Below are 22,896 nucleotides of genomic sequence, written 5' to 3'. Positions count from 1 at the left end.
GTTGAGAATTTGTGCAGCTATGTTCATCAAGGATACTAGCCTTTCATTTTCTTTTTTTGTGGTGTCTCTGTCTGGTTTTGGTGTCCAGGTAATGCCAGCTTCATAAAATGAGTTTAGAAGCATTCCCTCCGCTTCAATATTTTGGAAGAGTTTGAGAACAACAGGTATTAAAACTTCTTTGAAAGTTTGGTAGAATTCACTAGTGAAACTGTCTGGTCCTGGGATTTTGTTGGGAGGTTTTTGATTATGATTCAATCTTTTTACTAGAACTCTGTCTATTCAGATTTTTTATTTCTTCATGATTCAGTCTTGGAAGATTGTGTTTCTAGTAATTTATCCATTTCTTCTAGGTTTTCCAATTTGTTGGCATATAAATGTTTACAGTACAGTTGACCCCTGAACAAATATGGGTTTGAATCATGGAGATCCACTTATACATGAATTTATTTCAATAAAAACAGTATAGTACCATAAATGTATTTTCTCTTCCTTGTAATTTTCTTAACATTTTATTTTCTCTAGCTTATTTTATTGTAAGAATACAGTATACTATAGATATGACATACAAAGTATGTTCAATGACTGCTTATGTTATCAGTAAGGCTTCCAGTCAACAGTAAGCTAATTAGTAGCTAATTTTGGAGAGAGTCAAAAGTTACATGTGGATTTTTTTTAAGATTTTATTTATTTATTTGACAGAGACACAGCGAGAGAGGGAACACAAGCAGGGGGAGTGGGAGAGGGAGAAGCAGGCTTCCCCGAAGATCAGGGAGCCCAATGCAGGGCTCAATCCCAGGACCGTGGGATCACGACCCAAGCCGAAAGCAGATGCTTAACAACTGAGCCATGCAGGTGCCCTTACATGTGGATTTTTGACTGTGCAGGAAGTTAGTGACCTTAACCCCTGATGTTGTTCAAGAGTTTGTTATGATCTCGTATATTTCTGCGTTAATTTCTTTCATTTCTGATTTTTTTTATTTTTTTAAAGATTTTATTTATTTGACAGAGAGAGACACAGCAAGAGAGGAAACACAAGCAGGGGGAGTGGGAGAGAGAGACGCAGGCCTCCCGCGGAGCAGGGAGCCCGACGTGGGGCTCGATCCCAGGATCCTGGGATCATGACCTGAGCCGAAGGCAGATGCTTAAAGACTGAGCCACCCAGGCGCCCCTCATTTCTGATTGTTTAAAATTTTAATTCTAGTATAGTTAACATACAGAGTTACGTTAAGTTTCATTTCATTTCTGATTTTATTTGAACCCTCTCTTTTTTTCTTGGTCCCATCTAGCTAAAGGAATGTCTTCTTTTTATCTTCTCAAAGAACCAGCTCTTAGTCTCTTTCTGCTCTGGATCTTTATTATTTCATTTCTTCTACTAATCTTTGGCTTCATTTGTTCTTTTTCTAGCTCCTTTAGGTGTAAAGTTTGATATTTAAGATTTTTCTTGTTTCTTGAGGTAGGCCTATTAATTCTATGAACTTCCCTCTTAGAAATGCTTTTGCTGCATCCAATAGATTTTGGTATATCATATTTCTGTTTTTATTTGTCTCAAGGTAATTTCTGATTTCTCATTTGATTTCTCCATGACCCCCTGGTTGTTCAGTAGCATATTGTTTAATATCCACATTTCTGTGGTTTTTCTAGTTTTTTTTTTTTTTAAGAATTACATTGAGAGAGAGAGAGAGTGAGGGGGAAGGGCAGACGGATAAAATCTTCAAGCAGACTCCCTGCCAAGTGGGGAGCCCTATGAAGGGCTTGATCCCACAACCCTGAGATCATGACCTGAGCCGAAATCAAGAGTTGATTACTTAAGTGAGCCACCCAGGCGCCCCTCCAGTTTTCTTCTTTAATTGATTTCGTTTCATACCATTGTGGTCAGAAGATGCCTGATAGGATTTCAATCTTCTAAATTTATTAAGACTTGTTTTGTGGCCTAACATATGATCTATCCTGGAGAATGTTCCCTGTGCACTCGAGAAGAATGTGTATTCTGCTCCTTTGGGATGGAATGTTCTGTATATATCTTTAAGTCCATCTGGTCTAATTTGCCATGTTAAGGCTGATGTTTCCTTATTGATCTTCCATCTGGCTGATCTATCCAATGATGCAAGTGGAGAGTTAAAGTCCCTTACTATTATTGTACTGCTGTTAATTTCTTCCTCTCGTTCTGTAAATATTTGCTTTATATATTTTAGTGCTATTATGTTGGGTGCATATATTTATGTTATCTCTTCTTACTGGACTGACCCCTTTATCATTATATAACGCCCTTGTCTTTTAGTACAGTCTATTTTGATAACAATTTTTTTAAAAATTTATTTTGTCTGATGTAAGCATAGCTATATCAGGTTTCTTTTCATTTCCATTTGCATGGAATATCTTTCTCTGTCCCTTCACTTCATTCTCTGGATCCTTACTTCAGAAGTGAATCTCTTATAGGCAGCATATACAGATGGGTCTCTTTTTTTTTTATCCATTCAGCCTCTATTTATCTTTTGGAGAATTCGGTCCATTTACATTTAATTATTGATATATTGGTATATAGCTATTGCCATTTTGTTAATTGTTTTCTGGTTGTTTTTTTTAAAGATTTATTTATTTGAGAGACAGAGAGAGAGAATGAGCAGGAGGGGCAGAGGGAGAAAATCTCAAGCAGACTCCGTGCTGGGCATGGAGCCCAACATGGGGCTTGATCTCAGGACCATGAGATCACAACCTGAGCTGAAACCAGGAGTCTGTCACTTAACCAGCTGCGCCACCCAGGTGCCCCTTCTGGTTGTTTTTATAGTTCCTCTCTGTTCCTTCCTTCTTCTTTCTCTTTCTCTCTTCCCTTGTTATTTAATGGTACTCTTTAGTGTGATATTTAGAGTCCTTTCTCATTTTCTTTAGTGTATTTACAGTAACTTTTTGCTTCTGATTATCATGAGGTTCAAATATAACATACTATGTATGTAACAGTTGGTTTTAAGATAATAGGAACTTTAATTTGAACACATTCCAAAACTTTACATTTTTACTTATCCCTCATCTTTTATATTCCTAATGTCACATTTCACATCTTTTTATTTTATGCATCCTTTAACTTATTGTGGTTTTAGTTAATTTTACTATTGACCTTTAACCTTCATACTTCCTTCAGAAGTTATTTATCCACTATCTTTACTATATATTGACCTTTTCCAGTGATATTTTTATTTTATTATGTTTTCTTATGTTATTTCTTATGTAATTAATTAGTGTCATCCCTTTTCACTTTAAAGTCTCTTTAGGGGCACCTGGGTGGCTCAATCATTAAGCGTCTGCCTTCGGCTCAGGTCATGATCCCAGTAGTCCTGGGATCGAGCCCCACATCAGGCTCCCTGCTCGGCAGGAAGGCTGCTTCTCCCTCTCCCACTCCCCCTGCTTGTGTTCCCTCTCTTGCTGTGTCTCTCTCTGTCAAATAAATAAAATCATTAAAAAAGAAAAAAACAGTTAAACATTTAAAAAAAAAAGATAAAGTCTCTTTAGCATTTCTGTAAGACCATGTTAGTGATGATGAACTCCTTTAGTTTTTGCTTAGCTGGAAAACTCTTTAGATCTCCTCTTTAATTCTAAATGATAACCTTGCCAGTTAGAGAATTCTTGGTTGGAAGTTTTTTCCTTGCAGCACTTTGCATATGTCATGCCACTCCTTTCTGGTCTGCAAAGTTTCTGCTGAAAAATCCACTGACAGCCTTATGGAATTTCCCTTATACATAACAAGTTGTTTTTCTCTTGCTGCTTTTAAGATTCTAACTTTTACAATTTTTATTACAAAGGGTCTTGGTGTAGATCTTTTGGGGTTCATCACATTTGGAACTTTCTGGGCTTCCTGAACTTGAATATCGGTTTTCTTTCCCAGATTAGGAAAGTTTTCAGCCATTACCTTTTGAAGTAAGTTTTCTGTCACTTTCTCTCTCTTCTTCTTCTTCTGGGACCCCTGTAATGCAAATGTTATTCCTCCAGATACTGTTGCAAAAGACCTTAAGGTAGCTTTACTTTTTTATTTTTTTTTTTATTTTTTTATTTTTATTTTTATTTTTTTTAAAGATTTTTATTTATTTATTTGAGACAGAGAGAATGAGAGAGAGAGAGCACATGAGAGGGGGGAGGGTCAGAGGGAGAAGCAGGCTCCTTGCTGAGCAGGGAGCCCGATGCGGGATTCGATCCAGGGACTCCAGGATCATGACCTGAGCCGGAGGCAGTCGCTTAACCAACTGAGCCACCCAGGCGCCCAACTTTTTTATTTTTTTTAATTTTTTTTTTTAAGATTTTATTTATTTATTTGAGAGAGAGAGAATGAGAGAGAGCGAGTACATGAGAGGGGGGAGGGTCAGAGAGAGAAGCAGACTCCCCGCTGAGCAGGGAGCCCGATGCGGGACTCGATCCAGGGACTCCAGGATCATGACCTGAGCCGAAGGCAGTCGCTTAACCAACTGAGCCACCCAGGCGCCCCTAGCTTTACTTTTTTAAAACTCTTTTTTTCCTCGGGGCACCTGGGTGGCTCAGTAGGTTAAGCGTCTACCTTCAGCTCAGGTCATGATCCCAGGATCCTGGGATCGAGCCCCACATTGGACTCCCTGCTCAGCAGGGAGCCTGCTTCTCTCTCTCCCTCTGCCTGCTGCTCCCCCTGCTTGTGCGCTCTGTCAAATAAATACTTAAAAAAAAAAAAACAAAAAAACTATTTTTTCTCTTTGTTCCTCTGTCAGGGTGAGCTCCACTGCTTTGTCTTCCAGCTCACTGACATGTTCTGTTTCATTCAATCTGCTATTGAACCCCTCTAGTAAATTAATTTTTCATTTAAGTTATTGTATTTTTCAGCCCTCTAACTTCTGTTTAATAGTTTCTTATATTTTCTAACTCTGTTGAAGTTCTTACTGTGTTCACCCATTCTTCCCCCAAGTTCAGTGAGCATCTTTATGACCATTACTTTGAACTGTTTATTGGGCACATTTCTTATCTCTGTTTCATGAAGGTCTTTTTCTGAAGTTCTGTCTTCTTTCATTCAGATCATATTCCTCTGTCTCCTCATTTTGCCTGCATCTTTGTTATTTATTAGGCAAATCAGCTACCTCTCCCAGCCCTGAAGGAGTAGTTTTGTGTAAGAAATATACAATGGAACTCAGAAGTGCTATCCCCTCTGGCCACCCATGCCAAGCACTCAAGCGGCATCTTGTGTGGGAGCGGTGCACACCTTTCTGCTTTGGTGGGGCCACAACATGAGAGTAGGTGGAGCTCTTGCTGGTCTGGCTGTGATGCAAGACTGCAGTGCAGGGATGGGCAGGGCCCTCAGCAGGCTGTGCCCTCCTGCACCAACAGGCTAGAGGAAGAGTTCCAAAATGGCAACTGCTGGTACTGGCACCAACACATTAGAGTAAGATTGCAAAAATAGCACCTACCAGTGTCTCCATCCCAGCAGGGTCCCAAAAAGTTCCTGCCTCTCAGGCAGAAACTTCAAGATTAGTAAGTGTGCGTCCTTCACTTATAATCTAGGTGCTTTCCAAACTGGTACTTCTGCACTGGGTCCAATGGCCAGGGAGTCTGTGAAGCCATTTAATAGCAAGTTGTTCTTGGGGTGCCTGGGTGGCTCAGTCCGTTAAGTGTCTGACTTCAGCTCAGGTCATGATTTCAGGGTCCTAGGATCAGGTCCCACTTCAGGCTCCCTACTCGACGGGGAGTCTGCTTGTCCTTCTCCCTCTGCCCCCTCCCGTGCTTGTGTGGCGTGTGCGTTCTCTCTCTCTCAAATAAACAAAATCTTAAAAAAAAAAAAAAAAGAGCCAAGTTCTTCTCCATTCCCTATAGTTCTGTGGTTTTCCTGAATATAATCCCTGTTGGTTTTCAAAGCCAGGCATGTAGGGGACTCATCTCTCCTGTGCAGGCTGGAGTGCCTGATATGCAGCAGAGATCCTTGCTTCTCAAGGAAAAGTTCCATATTTTTGAGATCCTTCCTGGTTGTAGATTGCTGTGCCTGGGGTAGGTTTTTTGGGTGTGTTTTGTTTTGTTTGTGAGACCATGTCTCTGCCTCTCCTACCTGTTTCAATGCTGCCCTTTTATCCTTTATTGTGGAGGTTCTGTTCATCTCGTTTTCAGGTTTTTCTTAGAGGAAATTATTCCATATGTAGTTGTAAATATGTTGTGTCTGGGGTAGGAAGTGGGTTCAAGATCCTCCTACATGGCCATCTTGAACCCGTCTCTTTATGAATTATTTTTAAGTCATATATATTGGGGGGGGGAGGCAGAGAAGCAAGGGGAAATGTATGCACACATGCAGGAGCACACTGAAAGCCAGTATGATGCAATGAATTTCTGGATCCAGAATGCCTCAGTTAAATTCCAACAGTCATTTTCTAGCTATGTGACCTCTTAATAACCATGTAGCAGTGGACATGTTTTTTACTTCTCTGTATCCAGTTTTCTTATCTGTCAAATAGGGATAATAATAGTTCCCCTCACAGGGCTGTTGAGAGAAATCAAAGAGTTAAAATAGATGCAGGGTCTGGCACATAGTAGGCAATGATGTAAGTATTAGATATTATTCTTAACTTTTTGAGTTAATTTTAGACTTTTAGAAAGTTGCAAAAATAGTACAGTGTATCCTTACCTCCCTCACTCTTCTTCTCCAACTGTTAATATCTTATATTACCATAGTACAATTATCAAGGACAGAAAATGAACACCAGTACAGTCTAACTAAACTACAGACTTTATTTAATTTCACCAATTTTTCCACCAATGTTTTTTCTTCCCAGGATCCTATCCAAGATCTACATTGTATTTAGTTACTTTTTCTTAGTCTCCCCCAGTCTGTGATAGTTCTTCACGGCAGACACAGACATAACAGTGTTTTGTAGTTTTCTTGCCAAAAAATGCATAACCTCATTATAATTATGAGAAAACAAAGAATAAGCCAAAACTGTGGAACATTCTATAAAATGATCAGTATTCCTCAAAATGTCACTATTATTTTTTAATTTTTTAAAAATTAAGAGTAAATTATCTTTTTAATGAATATCTATAAGCCATGATAACATCCTGAAGTTTGGCTATTCTTTTCTTTTTTTTTTTTTAAAGATTTTATTTATTTGACAGAGACACAGCAAGAGAGGGAACACAAGCAGGGGGAGTGGGAGAGGGAGAAGCAGGCTTCCCGCGGAGCAGGGAGCCTGATGTGGGGCTCGATCCCAGGACCCTGGGATCATGACCTGAGCCGAAGGCAGGCGCTTAACGACTGAGCCACCCAGTTGCCCCTTGGCTATTCTTTTCTTTAATTCTAATTTACAGGTAGTTTCCCACTTATCAATGGAACCTAATTCAAAAATTCACATGAAGACCCATTATTTTCTACCAAGATAATTTTTTTTCACAACAGAGTATATATTTATTTTTTTTAAGATTTTATTTATTTATTTGAGAGAGAGAAAGAAAACAAGCAGAGAGAGCTGCAAGCAGAGGGAGAAGGAGAAGCAGGCTCCCCGCCAAGCAGGGAGTCCGATGCGGGGCTCCATCCCAGGACCTGGGATCATGACCTGAGCCGCAGGCAGAAGCTTAACCGACTGAGCCACCCAGGTGCCTCCAGAGTCTCTATTTCAAGTGCCTTATGAGGTAACTCTACTTTAGCAGGCTAGCCTAGAAATCTCACTGACTTAATATGCATTATTTTTTTTAGGGAGAAATACACTTCTGGTCTCAATGTAAGATGTCAGGAATACATCTCTTTTTCTTATTTGCTCTGTCCCCAACCTGATGGACAACAGGAACTCTGCCTCTTTCCTGGTCTATCAAAATACATTTCACACCTCATTACTCTGCTGCTGTTAAGCAGTAATGCTTGTTCTCGGCAATTCCCAAGGCCATTGACTCTAAAACTTCTTTTCTCTTTCCCTAATTCTTGGATTCCTGGCAATGTGAGACCTATTTCTGAGACCTCAATTTTGGCAATATGTTCACAGCCTCTCTCTAGTTTTCTAGACTCAGCTCTGGACTCTGCACATTCTTCAGATTTGGTAAAGACTCCAGAACTACAAGGAAAAGTCTTCCTCCACTAGTTTAACTTACAGAACTCCATCTACTAGCTGGGCTGATTCCTGGCATCCTTCCAAATATGTAAATTCAAACTTCAAAGGTACAAGAAGGGAAGGGGCCTGGGATGAGGAGACAGGTGGAAATTAAGGCTACTGGAACTCTAAGAAAGGATTTAGAATATATGCTAAAGAAGAAAGGTGGTGGGATGAACTGATGACAATAAGGAGCAGCACTGTGACAGTTAACATTGATGTCCTAAAACAGTTTCGTTACCTCCTCCTCTATCCTTCCCTGTTTTCCCTGGAAGGATCTAAGACCTTCATCCAGTATAAATTCCCAAGGAGAGGGACTGACCTGCTGGTTGCCTCTTGCACTGACTTCAACTACTGCCGAAGACCAGTAGCTAGCTGTCCATCTCAGCTAATTGAATAAAGAACACAGGCTTCTTTCTTTTTTCTCTATACCTGGCGTAACCATCCATTGTTCTGAAGTTTTCTATGAGTCACTACAGCTAGTCATGATGGGTAAATAGAGATAAATATTACTAACAAATGGAAAATTTTAAGAAGTCTCACAATATATATTAAATGGGTTCTAGACCTTCTCAAGCTTTCCTAACTGCTCTTTCACCAGGACCCTAAGAGTCTATTTATCCAAAATTATTCCATACTTAGTCTTCTACTCCAATCTTCTTTTGAGTTTTCTATTTTCTGGGAAGCTTATATCTGGGAATCACAAATTCAGACCTCTGAGACCTTTCACTTCAGACCTTTCACTCCCGTTTCATCACAGAATGGAACTCCAGTGTGCTTTATCACTGCTACTGTCCCAATTCTGCTACTCACTAAAGTGTTACCAAATGTGTTAAATGTTTTGAAGAAGAGTTACATAATCTTTTGAAGCCTCATTTTAAACAGTGGATGGTGGTGCCCTTCCTTACAGAATTATTCTGAGGACTAGTGAGACAGTATGTACACTAGCATATGCCAGGCATCCAACAAATGGTGGCAGCTGTGGTCTTTATCACCCATCCTATTACCACCATATATTCAGCCTACGACTGATACAGATGCAAGGTGCACAGTAGGAACTAGAGCTGAGGAGTGAGCCATGTTTCCCTGACTATTCCTCCTAGTACTTACCTTCCCCCACGTTAAAAGAAAGAATACTGAAAGCAAGCTAGGTTGTATATCTAAGGTGGAACCAGGAAGTTAGGAAAATCTCAGAAATAAGAAAATGAGAATAGAGTTTTGTTGGCTTTTTATTAAAAAGGAAAATAGCATTCAGCATAATGTACAAAGTAAAAATAATACATAGCCAATCTAAATATTTAAAAGTTGTTTTTGTTTTGAATCCGAAAGTCATTTATTCTAAGTATCAAGATAATATTGTAACAAAAAACATCCTTCTAGTCCTTTTGTTTTTATAGTTTTGACTATATCTCCTATTTAAAACATTACACTGATAAACCTTTAGTTGCAACTCTTAAGTCACATGCACCAAAATGCTCCTTATAAACAGCTATTTTCTTATCCTACTAAAAAATATATACAAATAAATCCAGTGCAGCTTCATACCCTACATACACAGCTGCTCCTTTAACATTCACATGCAGGACTCTTCTCTCCAGGCATGATCCTTTTGTGCATTACTCTTTTTCCAACTAGCCCCGAAATAGTATCAGCCAGAATCAATTTTCCTCTCTCTTCCAACTTCTCTGAATAGCATGGAAGTAAACTAATGGTAAGTGAAGCTACTGCATAATTTTCACTCTTATTGAATGAAACTTCCTTCAATTAGTTGTTTGTAAAGTTGCTCATTGCTAATGTCTCACATGCTTCTAACCCCTAACAATAGACATGTTGTTTCCCAACTCAGAAAATTAACATGAACATCCACATTACCTGGCAGTTGTGGATTAGAGTCATTTTTCAGGCAGCGAGTTTAAGGCCATCCACAAAACTGCCTTTGTTGTGAGAAAAACGACTTCTCTGAGGTTTATGGTGATATTGAAGCTACTTTGTACAACCCACTGCTCCTGGCTCAATACATGCTAATGGCAGCATTCTGTGCGGAGTATAGAAGACATGGAAAAGAGGGTTAATCTATTTACTGATGTAACAGAACTTGTTTCTTATTCTGTGTTCTAAATTTTACTATACGAGGTTTTTAAATTTTACCTAAATTTTTAAATGGAAGTAGTTCATTTTAAACCCATGTTCTTTTTTTCCCTTCTGAATTATTGTGAAAACAAATCAAGTAGCTTCTCTTTTACACTTGTTAATTATAACCTAATAAAATCAACTTGGCAGTAAACCTGGCAAAAAGTAACAGGTCAAGACAAGTAAATTTGGTCCTAGATAAACAATATTTATATGCTACACTTTAAAAAGCAAATAATGGGGGCACCTGGGTGGTCAGTCAATTAAGCATCTGCCTTTGGCTCAGGTCATGATCCCAGGGTTCTAGGATGGAGCCCAGCATTGGGCTCCTTGCTCAGTGGGGAGTTTCCGTCTCACTCTGCCTCTCCCCCCTCCTCCAGCTTGTGCTCACTCTCTCTCTCAAATGAATAAATACAATCTTTAGAAAAAAAAAAGCAAATAATGATTATTTGATAACTCTCATTCCAAAAGGGTAAATACTAAGTTTTCTTTTCAGACAAGGAATGGTAGATCAAAATCTTGAGTAACTTCTAAGAAAATGAAAAAGCTGTAGTTCAGTAAATCACCTGTAGCTTAGCTATTCCAGGAAACCCTCTCCTTTGCAATAAATTTAATCAAGACAATGGAAAAACATTATACAACTCCAGGAACAAGAAAAGCCTGTGTCTGACCAGCATGAATAGACATAGTTAAAAAGCAAAGTAAACTGAACTATAACTATTTTTCAAATCTTCAATCACTGAAAGCTAAAAGCTTATTTCTTCTCTTTGTGCTCATATTTCAGATATCTCTTCTTTAATATCAGAAATTAGGTAGAGTTCAGGAACTCCTGGGTGGCTCGGTTAAGCGTCTGCCTTCGTCTCAGGTTGTGATCCTGGGGTCCTGGGGATCAGCCCTGTATCCGATTCCCTGCTCAGCGGGGAGTCTGCTTCCCCTTCTGCCCCTCCCTGCTCATGCTTTCCCTTTCGTTCTCTCTCATATCTCTCAAATAAATAAATAAAATTTTAAAAGAAATTTCCCAAACAATGGTTAAAGGAATCCATGACCATTAAGCCACCCTACAAGAAATGTTAAAGGGGACTTTTTGAGTTGAAAGGAAAGACCATAAGAGTAAGAAAAGTATGAAGCACAAAAGTAGTAAAAAAAAAAAAAAAAAAAACACGTGTATCTGATAAAATCATTAAAAGGACTCACAAGGGGCACCTGGGTGGCTCAGTGGTTAAGCGTCTGCCTTCGGCTCAGGTCATGATCCCAGGGTCCTGGGATTGAGCCCCACATCAGGCTGCTCTCTCTGCGGGAGGCCTGCTTCTCCCTCTCCCACTCCCCCTGCTTGTGTTCCCTTTCTCACTGTATCTATCCCTGTCAAATGAATAAATAAAATCTTTAAAAAAATAAAAATAAAAATAAAAAAAATAAGACCCATCAATATGCAACCCACAGGAGACTCATTTTAGACCTAAAGACACCATATCTTGAAAGTGAGAGAATGGAAAAACATCTATCACGCAAATGGATGTCAAAAGAAAGCTGGAGTAGCAATACTTATAACAGGGAAAATAGATTTTATTTATTTTTTATTGTTTTATTTATTTATTTTATTTATTTTTATTATTTATATATAATATATATATATATATATAAAACATTCCATCTTAAAACATCAGAATATGCGTATTTTTTACGTGCACACAGAGCATTCTCTAGAATATTAGGCCACAAACCAAGTTTAAACAAATTCAAAAAGATCCAAGTCATACCATGCATCTTTTCTGACCACAATGCTATGAAACCAGAAATGAACCACAAGAAAAAATTTGGAAAGACCACAAATACACGGAGGTTAAATAACATGCTACTAAATAATGAATAGGTTAACCAGGAAATCAAGAAAGAAATCCAAGGATAGAAATAAATGAAAATGAAAACACAACGGTCCAAAAACTTTGGGATGCACCAAAACTGTTCTAAGAGGAAAGTTTATAGCAATACAGGCATACCTCAAGAAACAAGAAAAACCTCAAATAAATAACTTAACCATACACCTAAAAGTGCTAGAAAAAGAACAAAAGCCCAAAACCAGTAGAGGGAAGGAAATATTAATAATTAGAGCAGAAATAAATCAAATTAAAAAAGAAAAAAAAAGAAAAAACCCAAGAGAACAGATCAACAAAATTGATAAGCCTTTTGCCAGACTCAGCCAAAAAGAGAGAGGACTCAAATAAACAAAATCACAAGTGAAAAAGAGAAAATAACAACTGACACCACTAGAAATACAAAAGCTCGTAAGAGAATGTTATGAAAAATTCTATGCCAACCTCCCCACTGAATCAGGAAGGAATAGAAAATTTGGACAGATTACCAGCAATGAGATTGAATCAGTAATCAAAGAACTTCCAACAAACAGAAGTCCAGGACCAGATGGCTTCACAGGTGAATGCTACCAAATATTTAAAGAGTTAATACCCATTTTTCTCAAACTATTCCACAAAATACAAAAGGAAAGAAAACGTCCAAGTTCATTCCCTGATACCCAAACCAGATAAAGACAGTACAAAAAAGAGAGCTGCAGGCCAATATCTCTAATGAGTACAGATGCAAAAATCTTCAACAAAATACTAGCAAACCCAAATCAAACAACATATTAAAAACAATCATTCACCATGATCAAATTGGATTTATTCCTGGGTTGCAAGGGTAGTTCAATATTTGCATATCAACCAATGTGGTACATTACATCCATAAGAGAAAAGATATGAACCATATGATCATTTCAATAGACGCAGAAAAAGCATTTGACAAAGTAAAACATCCATTCTTGACAATAACCCTCAACAAAGTAGGTCTAGAGGGAACACACCTCAACATAATGAAGGCCTTATATGAAAAGCCCCCAGCCAACATCATACTTAATAAAGAAAAACAGAATTTTCCCCTACAGTCAGGAACAAGAGAAGGATACCCACTCTCACCAATTCATATATTATTCAACATAGTGCAGGAAGTCCTGGCCACAGCAATCACAACAAAAAGAAATAAAAGACATCCAAACTGGTAAGGAAGAAGTAAAACTCTATTTGTAGATGACATGATACTATGGATAGAAATCCTTAAGACTGAACCAAAAAACTACTAGAACTGATAAATGAATTCAGTAAGTAACAGGATACAAAATCAATGTACAGAAAACTGTTGCATTTCTGTACACTACTAATGAAGGAGCAGACAAATTACAAAAACAATCACATTTATAATTCCATCAAAAATAATAAAATACCTAGAAATTAAACTTAACCAAGGAGGTGAAAGACGTGTACTATGAAAAGCATAAAACACTGAAAGAAACTAAAGGCAAGAAAAACAAATGGAAAGACACTCCATGTACATGGATTGGATGAACAAATATTGTTAAAATGTCCATCCTACCCAAAGCAATCTACAGATTTAATGCAATCCCTATGAATACACCAACAGGATTTTTCACAGAATTAGAACAATCCTAAAATTTGTGTAGAACCACAAAGACCCCGAACAACAAAAGCAATCTTGAAAAAGAAAGTCAAAGCTGGAATTATCACAATTCCAGATTTCAAGTTATATTACAAAGCTGCAGTATTCAAAACAGTATGGTAATGGCACAAAATAAACACACAGGGGTGCCTGGGTGGCTAAGTTGGTTAAGCGTCTGACTCTTGATTTCAGCTCAGGTCATGATCTCAGGGTTGTGAGACTGAGCTTGTGTTGGGCTCCACACTGGGCATGGAGCCTGCCTAAGATTCTTCCTTTCCCTCTCCCTCTTCCCCTCCCCACATCTCTTAAAAAATAATAGACACATAGATCAATGGAACAAAATAGGAAACCCAGAAATAAACCCACAATTATATGGCCAATTAATCTTCAACAAAGGAGGAAAGAATATGCAATGAGAAAAAAACAGTCTCTTCAACAAACAGTGTTGGCAAAACTAGAATAGCTACATGCAAAAGAATGAAATTGACCCACTTTCTTACACCATACACAAAAATAAACTCAAAATGGATTAAAGTCCTGAATGTGATACCAGAAACCATAAAAATCCTAGAAGAGAGCACAGTCAGTAATCTCTCTGACATCAGCTGTGGCAACATTTTTCTACATATGTCTCCTGAGGCAAGGGAAACAAAAGCAAACATAAACCACTGGGACTACATCAAAATAAAAAGCTTCCACACAAAAAAGGAAACAACCAACAAGACTAAAACACAACCTATGCAATGGGAGAAGAAATTTGCAAATAATGTATGATAGTATTCAAAATACATAAAGAACTTACATAACTCAACACCAATAAAACAAATAATCCAATGAAAAAATGGGAAGACATGAACAGATATTTCTACAAAGAAAAATATATAGATGGCCAACAACCACATGAAAAGATATTCAACATCACTCATCATCAGGGAGATGCAAAACAAAACCACAATGAGATATCACCTAACAACTGTCAGAATGACTAAAATCAAAAACACAAGAAACAACAAGTGTTAGTGAGTATATAGAGGAAAAGGAACCCTTGTGTTGGTAGGAAAGCAATCTGGTCCAGCCTCTGTGGATAAAAGCATAGAGGTTCCTCAAAATATTAAAAATATAACTACCATATGATCCAGCATTTACACAAAGAATATGAAAACACTAATTCAAAAGGATATGTGCACCCCTATGTTTATTGCAGCATTATTTACAATAGCCATATTATGAACCCAGCCCAAGTGTTCATCCATACATGAATGGATAAAGAAGATGTGGTAAAACCATAAAAAAGCCATAAAGAATGAAATCTTGCCATTTGCAACAACATGATGGACCTAGAGTGTATAATGCTAAGCAAAAGAAGTCAGAGAAAAGATAAATACCATATGATTTCACTCATACATGGAATTTGAGATACAAATGAATGAAGGAATAAAAAGCGACAATACAAAAAAACAGACTCTTAACTATAGAGAACAGATGGTTACCAGAAGGGAGGTAGGTGGGTAGATGGGTGAAATAGGTAAAGGGGTGGGCACCTGGGTGGCTCAGTCATTAAGCGTCTGCCTTCGGCTCAGGTCATGATCCCAGCATCCTGGGATCGAGCCCAGGATCAAGCCCTGCCATCGGGCTCCCTACTCCACGGGAAGCCTGCTTCTCCCTCTCCTGCTCGCCCTGCTTATGTTCCCTCTCTCTCTATGTCTCTGTCAAATAAATAAAATCTTTAAAAAAAAAATAGGTAAAGGGGATTAAGAGTACACTTATCTTGATGAGCACTGAGTAATATATGGAATTATTGAATCATTATATTGTACACTTGGGAATACAACACTGTATGTTAACCATACTGGAATCAAAATAAGGTTTTTGGAATCAGATATTGTACAATCTTACTAAAAAACCACCGAACTGGGGCCCCTGGGTAGCTCAATCAGTTAAGCATCCAACTCTTGATTTTAGCTCAGGGTAGTGAGATCTAGCCCTACAGCAGGCTCCACACTGGGCATGGAGCCTGCTTAAGATTCTCCCTCTCCCTCTGCCCGCCACCCCCCTCCCCGAGCTCATGCGTGCATTCTCTCTCTCTAAAACAAACAAACAAACAAAAAACACATTTAACTGTATATTTACAGTGGTAAATTTTTTGGTATCTAAATTATATCTCAATAAAAAAATAAGATTGTGAAAAACTAAGGTTTTAAAAACTTTTGGTTGTTAAACGAATTTAAATGTGGAATATGTGTAAATAAATATATGATTTCAGGATAAAATGTAAATTATAATTCTCAAAAGAGAAGTTAAATAATATAAAATAATCATCTGAGAACAGTAGACTACCTAAATCCCAGATTATGCAACAGAAGTAGGAAATAGGAGGAAATGTGTGATAGAGTGATTTTCTCATCTTACAAAAGAAAGAACCAGAAGATACTATTCATGGTTGATATAAATAATGCGAAAATGTAAGGTAAAAAAAAAAAAAAACTTTATGGATTACTAGCAAAATTTAAAACAATGTATTCCTTTCAAGTAAGAAAAATGTTCAAGAAAAGACATTTAATTTAAAGGGAGAAAGTAATCTAGATATGCCAACTGCTAGTGTCTCTGTGGAAAAAAGTATGTAGGTTCCTCCAAAAGTTAAAATACAACTACCATATGATCCAGTAACCACACTACTGGGTATTTAAGCAAAGAATATGAAAATGCTAATTCAAAAGGATATATGCATCCTTATGTTTATTGCTGCATTATTCACAATAGCCAAATCGTGGAAACAGTCCAAGTGTCCATCAATAGATGAATGTATAAAGAAGATGAGGTGTGTGTATAAATCTATATATATAGATATAGAAATATACACACACACACATACAGAAATATTAGCCATAAAAAAAGAAATCTTGCCATTTGCAACAACATGGATGGATCTAGAGTATAATACTATGCAAAAGAAGTCACTCAGAGAAGATAAATACCATATGATCTCACTCTATGTGGAATTTAAGAAACAAACAAAAAAACGAACGAAGGAAAAAAAGAGACAAACCAAAAAACTGACCCTTAACTATAGGAACAAACTGATGGTTACCAGAGAGGAGGTGAGTGGGGGGATGGGTGAAATAGGTGAAGAAAGAACAAGAATACAATTATCATGATGAGCACTGATTAATGTACATAATTTTTTAATCACTAGATCATACACCTGAAACTAATAGAACACTGTATGTTAACTATACTGGAATTAAAAAAAGAAATAAAACAAAGAAAACAGGAAACAGCAAGAAAGCATTTTTAAAAGTTTACAAATTACCAATTACTCAGTAAATAAATTCACCCATTAAACATCCTTTAGATACATTTTAAAGTATCTGCATATGACCCATTTAAAACAAATGGAGCTAGAAAGCTTGGGTGGAAAAGATAGATATACATAGAAAGAAAATAAGGGTTATATCAAAGTAGAACCCAAGATGTAAAAAACATCACATGAGAAAAGAGGATCATTTTTTATAAATCCACAAGTCAGACAACTTTATACACTAAATACTACTACTAAAATATACATAAAGTAAAAACTATTAAACATGGAAAAAACAAATGGATATAAATTCAGAAGTACAGGGAGACTTCTTCAGATGTGCAATTATAGTCAGTATAAATATAAATAAGGTTAAATAAAAGTCATTTGATGTCAAATAATGTAGGCCTTACATACTAAGAGTTTGGACTTAAAAGCAAAAGGTAATAAAAACTGTTTAAGAATGTTCTTTTGTATAGTGATGTCAAGAATGGAGGGTGAACAGACAGAGTAGGAAGACAATCTTCCTGACTGAAAGAATGAATGGCAATCAGAATTCACTGCCCATGGTCAATCCCATAATGAAATACATTTCTAGGAAATGCTACTTTGAGAATGCTGGTTCCCATTTGGGTGTACCCGATTCTATGTTTATATAGCTCTTTACTCTTTACAAAGTGCTTTCACATTCCTATTACTTGCAGCACTGTAACAAACAGGAAAGGACAGTGACATGTAGATGGGAACAAAACAGAAACTCCTGGAAGCAAAAGAGCATGACTCAAGGAGGGGAATTCCTGTTGCCCTAAGAGGATTGTAGGTGTATAAAAGTGCCCTACATATGCCAGTCAAGAACTTCCTTTCACGTTCAGCATTTCTCCTCCCTCCAAGAAGAGTATCGACACTGAAGCAGCGGCAATAGCTGCGAAAGACAAACATGAGTGTGAAGGGCATGGTTATAGCCTTGGCTGTGATAGTCTGTGCTACAACTGTTCAAGGTATATGGCACCTTTTACTTCTTAGCTTATAAATTTATTTTCTAATGCTTCAAATGTCTTTTTTTCCATCTTTTCTTAAAAGATTTAGTAAATTTTTATTTAACCTCACACATTAGAACTTACTACTGCTTTGACAGAAAATGTTTGAAGTGTTTAAGGTACTAGAGATAATTGGTGAAACTAGAACTGATAAACTTGATGGAGTTTTTGATTTGCCTACAGTATCTGGCAAGAGCCTTTCGCAGAAGTTTTAAATGTTAAGATTTTATGTAAGATAATGTTATTAGCTTCCTGGAAATATTCTTGAGCACAAAAACAAGAAGCAAATAATCTTAATCTCCAATAAATTTTCATGCTTCCCTTTATTCTTTAATGGTTTGTTTACAAATTTAAGGAGAAAATCAACATCTTACTTATGTTCCTTTCCCAGTAACAGCAGTGTCAAGTGCTATTTGACAAATTGCTATCTTTATCCTTAATGAAAACCCTGCTCATATTCTTCACCAGGATTATAAACTACAATCATCTGTTGCAATCAGATGTATTAGTAACTGATGCTGTGATCTGTTCTAGGCTTCCCCATGTTCAAAGGGGGACGCTGTCTTTGCATAGGACCTGGAGTAAAAGCAGTGAAAGTGGCAGATATTGAGAAAGCGACCATAATTTATCCGAGTAACAACTGTGACAAAATAGAAGTGATGTAAGTAACGAACTTGCTAAAGATGACAGTGGTGGGAAGCTTTTTTATGTTTTTTTGTTTTGCTTATGTTTTTCCATCCAAAATTTAAAACTGTTTTGGATTTTCCCTTAACAGTATCACCCTGAAAGCAAATAAAGGACAAAGATGCCTAAATCCCAAATCGAAGCAAGCAAGCATTATAATCAAGGTAGGGTACCAGATACTGATATTTTATAATTGATTTTATCCAAGACAGATCTTTTGAGAAAACAGACTTGCAGAAAATATTCTGCTAGGATTTTGTGTGAAGCATTTTGATAAGAAGTCTTTGGTTTAACTAGCTTTCCTTTCCTGCCATATGTTTTTACATGTCAACTCAATCACTGGGAAACAAGAGCAGCACAACGCTTAAAAACTCTCATTTTCTCATTTCAGAAAATTGAAAGAATGAATTTTTTAAAATACCAAAATGTATGAAAGTCCTGGGAAAAGAGGATTTGAAAACTTAGAACAAGTTTAACTGTGACAACTAAAGTGATAAGAATTCCACAAGAGGAAATGGATTTTCTCCTGCCTCTTGCAAAGTACGTTCATTCATTTCTATGTCAGCAAACCTCAGAAATCTGATGGTTAGAACTATTCTTTTGTGACTATGAAAACATTTCTGTATCTAGAAGTTATGTGTTTGTACTTGATCTATCTGCCATATTACAACCTTCACTTACAATGAAGATATTAACATTATTACTGGAGTCAAGACCTATGAGTCAAATGCATCCATGTGTGTAATAAACATTCCCCAAATAATTTTTAATGCAAATCCACATTTTTTTACCCAAAAGCCATAGCACAAATATGTTCTTATATATATTACTGTTTTATAAAAAGGCTATAATTCATGAAATGTACTACGGAAAAAATTATAAGCTAAGGAAACAGGTAAGAGTGCAAATATTTCATAACTGAATTAGTAGTTCTGGTCTTAATTTGATTTTTTAAGCAACTTTTTCTTTTCATTGAGATTTTGTGGTGGTGGTTTGGTTTTATTTATTTATTTTTTAAGTTGGCTTCACACTGGGAGCCAAATGCAGGGCCTGAACTCACAACCCTGAGATTAAGACCTGAGCTGAGACCAAGAGTTGGACACTTAACCAACTCAGCCACCCATGCACCCCTTTCATTGAGATGTGCAATAAGGATATGTGTGTTTACTGTGCATTTTGGTTTTATCTATACTTACAAATTGTAGCAATATTTTGGATACATTTTAATTTAAATATAAAACACTTTTGCCTACAAAAAATGTTAAAAATGAATATATGCATGTATCTGGTAATCACCTTTACTTTCTGGGGTTCTTTTTTTAATTTAAATTCCAGTTATAGTTAATATACAGTGTAATATTAGTTTCAGGTGTAGAATTCAGGTGTGATTCAACACTTACATACAACACCCGGGTGCTCATCATACATGCCCTCCTTAATCCCCATCACTTACTTAATGCATCCCCCCACCCACCTCCCCTCGGTAACCATTAGTTTGCTCTCTAAAGAGTATGTTTCTTGGTTTGCCTTTTTTTTCCCCTATTTTCATTTATTTTGTTTCTTAAATTCCACATATTAGTGAAATCTATGGTATTTGTCTTTCTCTGACTTATTTTGCTTAGCATAATACTCTCTAGCTCGATCCGTATCATTGCAAATGGCAAGATTTCATTTTCTTTATGGCTGAGTAATATTTCACTCTCTCTATATATATATATCACAATATTTCACTGTGTGTGTGTGTGTATATATATACACATACATACACACACACCATAATATTTCACTCTGTGTGTGTGTGTGTGTGTATCACATCTTCTTTATCCTTCGATTAATCAGTGGATATTTGGGCTCTTTCCATAATTTGGCATTTGACAAAGTACAACATCCATTCATGATAAAAATCCTCAACAAAGTAGGATTAGAGGGAACACACCTCAACATAATGAAGGCCATTTACCAAAAACCTATGGCTAATATCATCCTCAATGGGGAAAAACTAAGAGCTTGTCCTCTGTGGTCAGGAACAAGGCAGGGATATATACTCTCACCACTCTTATTTAACATCATACTGGAAATGCTAGCCACAGCAATCAGACAACAAAAAGAAATAAAAGGCATCCAAATCAGCAAGGAGGAAGACAAACTTCCACTATTTGCAGATGACATGATACTCTATATAGAAAATCTGAGACTCCACCAAAAATTGCTAAAATTGATACACATATTCAGTGAAGTCACAGGGAGCAAAATCAACATACAGAAATCTGTTGCATTTCTGTACACCAATAACGAAGCAGCAGAAAGAGAAATCAGGGAATCAATCCCATTTAAAACTGCACCAAAATCCATAAGATCTCTAGGAATAAACCTAACCAAAGAGGTAAAAGATCTGTACTCTAGGATTCTTTTTCTTAGAAAAACACATAATCTACTTTTTAATCATGCCTACACCATAAAATTTTGGGATATCTAGACAAATTTAATTTGAAAAGAATCAAAATCATTTTCTTGTAGTAAAATATCACAACCCTTCTTGTTTTCTAAAAATTGAGATGCCTTTAACAATTTTAACTTGTATTTCAAGAAATATACAGCTACCTGTCATCACATAGAATTGTTTAAAAATATATTTTAATGGGTAATTGTGAAAGACAGTGGTCTCCTTTTTTAAAGGGGTCTTCCTAGGTCCACACCCCTTTTTTACTTAGGGCAAATCCCTTATTATGGGAGTCTGGGTTGGAGGTCAAAAGAGAAAACCATAGGAAGGAGATCCTCCCAGGCAGCCAGAGCAAGGTCTCAGCCTGACCACTCCTACCCTAGACTTTGACTTTGACTACCCAGCTGGCACCACAAAGATGCTATCAGTAAAAAGAAGTATTTAAAGTGGCAGTAGTAGTAGTAGTATAAATCTTACTAGATTTGTGGCTTCCTAACACATATTCCTAGAGCATGACTATGGCTAGTCCCTCCTGCAAGCTAGCTCCCTTGGGTTTTTGTCCATTTTCCAAGCCTGACTTTTCAGTCTTCCTACAGATTCTTCAACTAACAATTAAATTCCTTTCCTGTTGAAGCTAACGAGTGTTGGTTTCTCTGCACATAACCAAAAATTCTAGCTGATTTAGCACTTTTTATAGACACCTATACATTTGAAACATGAAAATATTTGTTATAAAATTACCATAAAATAATGTGATATTTCTGTGTATTTAAAAACAAAAAAGGGGGGGATCTCCTGCATGGCTCAAATGGTTGGGCATCTGCCTTTGGCTCAAGTCATAATCTCCAGGTCTTGGGATCAAGCCCCATATTGGACTCCTGGCTCAGCGGGAACTCTTCTTCTCCTTCTGCCTCTCTCCACTGCTTGTGCTCTCAATCTCTCTCTCTCTCAAATGAATAAATAAAATCTTTTTTAAAAAAGCGATGTTAACATATCATTTGTGCATCTTTCCCATTGATATCGGAGCCAACCATAAAGTGGATCATAGAATGGACAGAAAAGTAGCAGAGCAGGGTATCTGGCTCCAAACAGGCCCTCTTACTGAATGGCTTTCTGACTGGTGCCTACAAGCAATAATGAGATGCCAACTGTTATCCAAGGTATTTGTATATAAATCTATATAATTTATATCACATATTTATAGTATGATATAATACAAATACGTATAAAGACATAATATAGATATATAGCATAAATATTTTATATATCACAAACTTATATAAATTCCATATTGAAATGAAACTTCTATATAAATTCCCAGTATAGTTTTAAGACCTGGATCTAATATTTTACTATTGGCAGTCATTTCTTTTTTTAGAGTATCTTTAAAAAATCATTGAGTTAGGACTACATGATAAATTTGGTTCTTTTAGGAAAGCAGTATAAACCAGTACATTATTATTGAGTAGATAACATATACTTAAATTTCTTCATGGCAAAATAAGCATATTAAAGAATGAACATATTGAGCCAAGATTCTTCCCACCTTAGTACCTTTGCACATACCATTCCCTCTGCCCGTTTCTTCACTAAACTAACGCCTACCAATCACTTAAATCTCAGCTTACATGACATTTTCACCAAGAGGTCATCACCACCCCTTCAATCTCAGACTAAATATACTATTTGTATTTGTAACACTGTCTTCTTTTCTATCACACTATTTATTGT

The 22,896-nt window shown here is 36.8% G+C and overlaps 2 protein-coding genes across 2 annotated transcripts in view; one reads left to right on the top strand and one right to left on the bottom strand.

Moving 5' to 3' along the window:
- Nucleotides 1-22,896, bottom strand: part of ART3 (ADP-ribosyltransferase 3) — a 122,812-nt gene that overhangs the window by 76,160 nt on the left and 23,756 nt on the right. The gene's annotated exons all lie outside the window — the stretch shown is intronic.
- On the top strand, nucleotides 17,797-19,711 carry CXCL11 (C-X-C motif chemokine ligand 11). Its single transcript, XM_032400564.1, has 4 exons — nucleotides 17,797-18,002; nucleotides 18,576-18,702; nucleotides 18,817-18,889; nucleotides 19,117-19,711. The coding sequence occupies exons 1-4, from the start codon at nucleotides 17,942-17,944 to the stop codon at nucleotides 19,156-19,158; spliced, it is 303 nt and encodes a 100-aa protein (XP_032256455.1). The 5' UTR covers nucleotides 17,797-17,941; the 3' UTR covers nucleotides 19,159-19,711.

This window comes from Phoca vitulina, unplaced genomic scaffold, assembly GCF_004348235.1.
Source record: "Phoca vitulina isolate PV1807 unplaced genomic scaffold, GSC_HSeal_1.0 scaffold3, whole genome shotgun sequence".
Classification (NCBI taxonomy): domain Eukaryota; kingdom Metazoa; phylum Chordata; class Mammalia; order Carnivora; family Phocidae; genus Phoca; species Phoca vitulina.
Note: the sequence above shows the minus strand (reverse complement) of the source record. Positions and strands in the feature narration are given on the sequence as shown.

Bases quoted from the DNA above. Each gene is read 5' to 3' on its own strand.
- CXCL11 (XM_032400564.1), top strand. From the start codon at position 17,942: ATGAGTGTGAAGGGCATGGTTATAGCCTTGGCTGTGATAGTCTGTGCT. The intron at 18,703-18,816 runs GTAAGTAACGAA...TTCCCTTAACAG, and splicing joins TGTGACAAAATAGAAGTGAT to TATCACCCTGAAAGCAAATA. The intron at 18,890-19,116 runs GTAGGGTACCAG...TTCTCATTTCAG, and splicing joins AAGCAAGCATTATAATCAAG to AAAATTGAAAGAATGAATTT.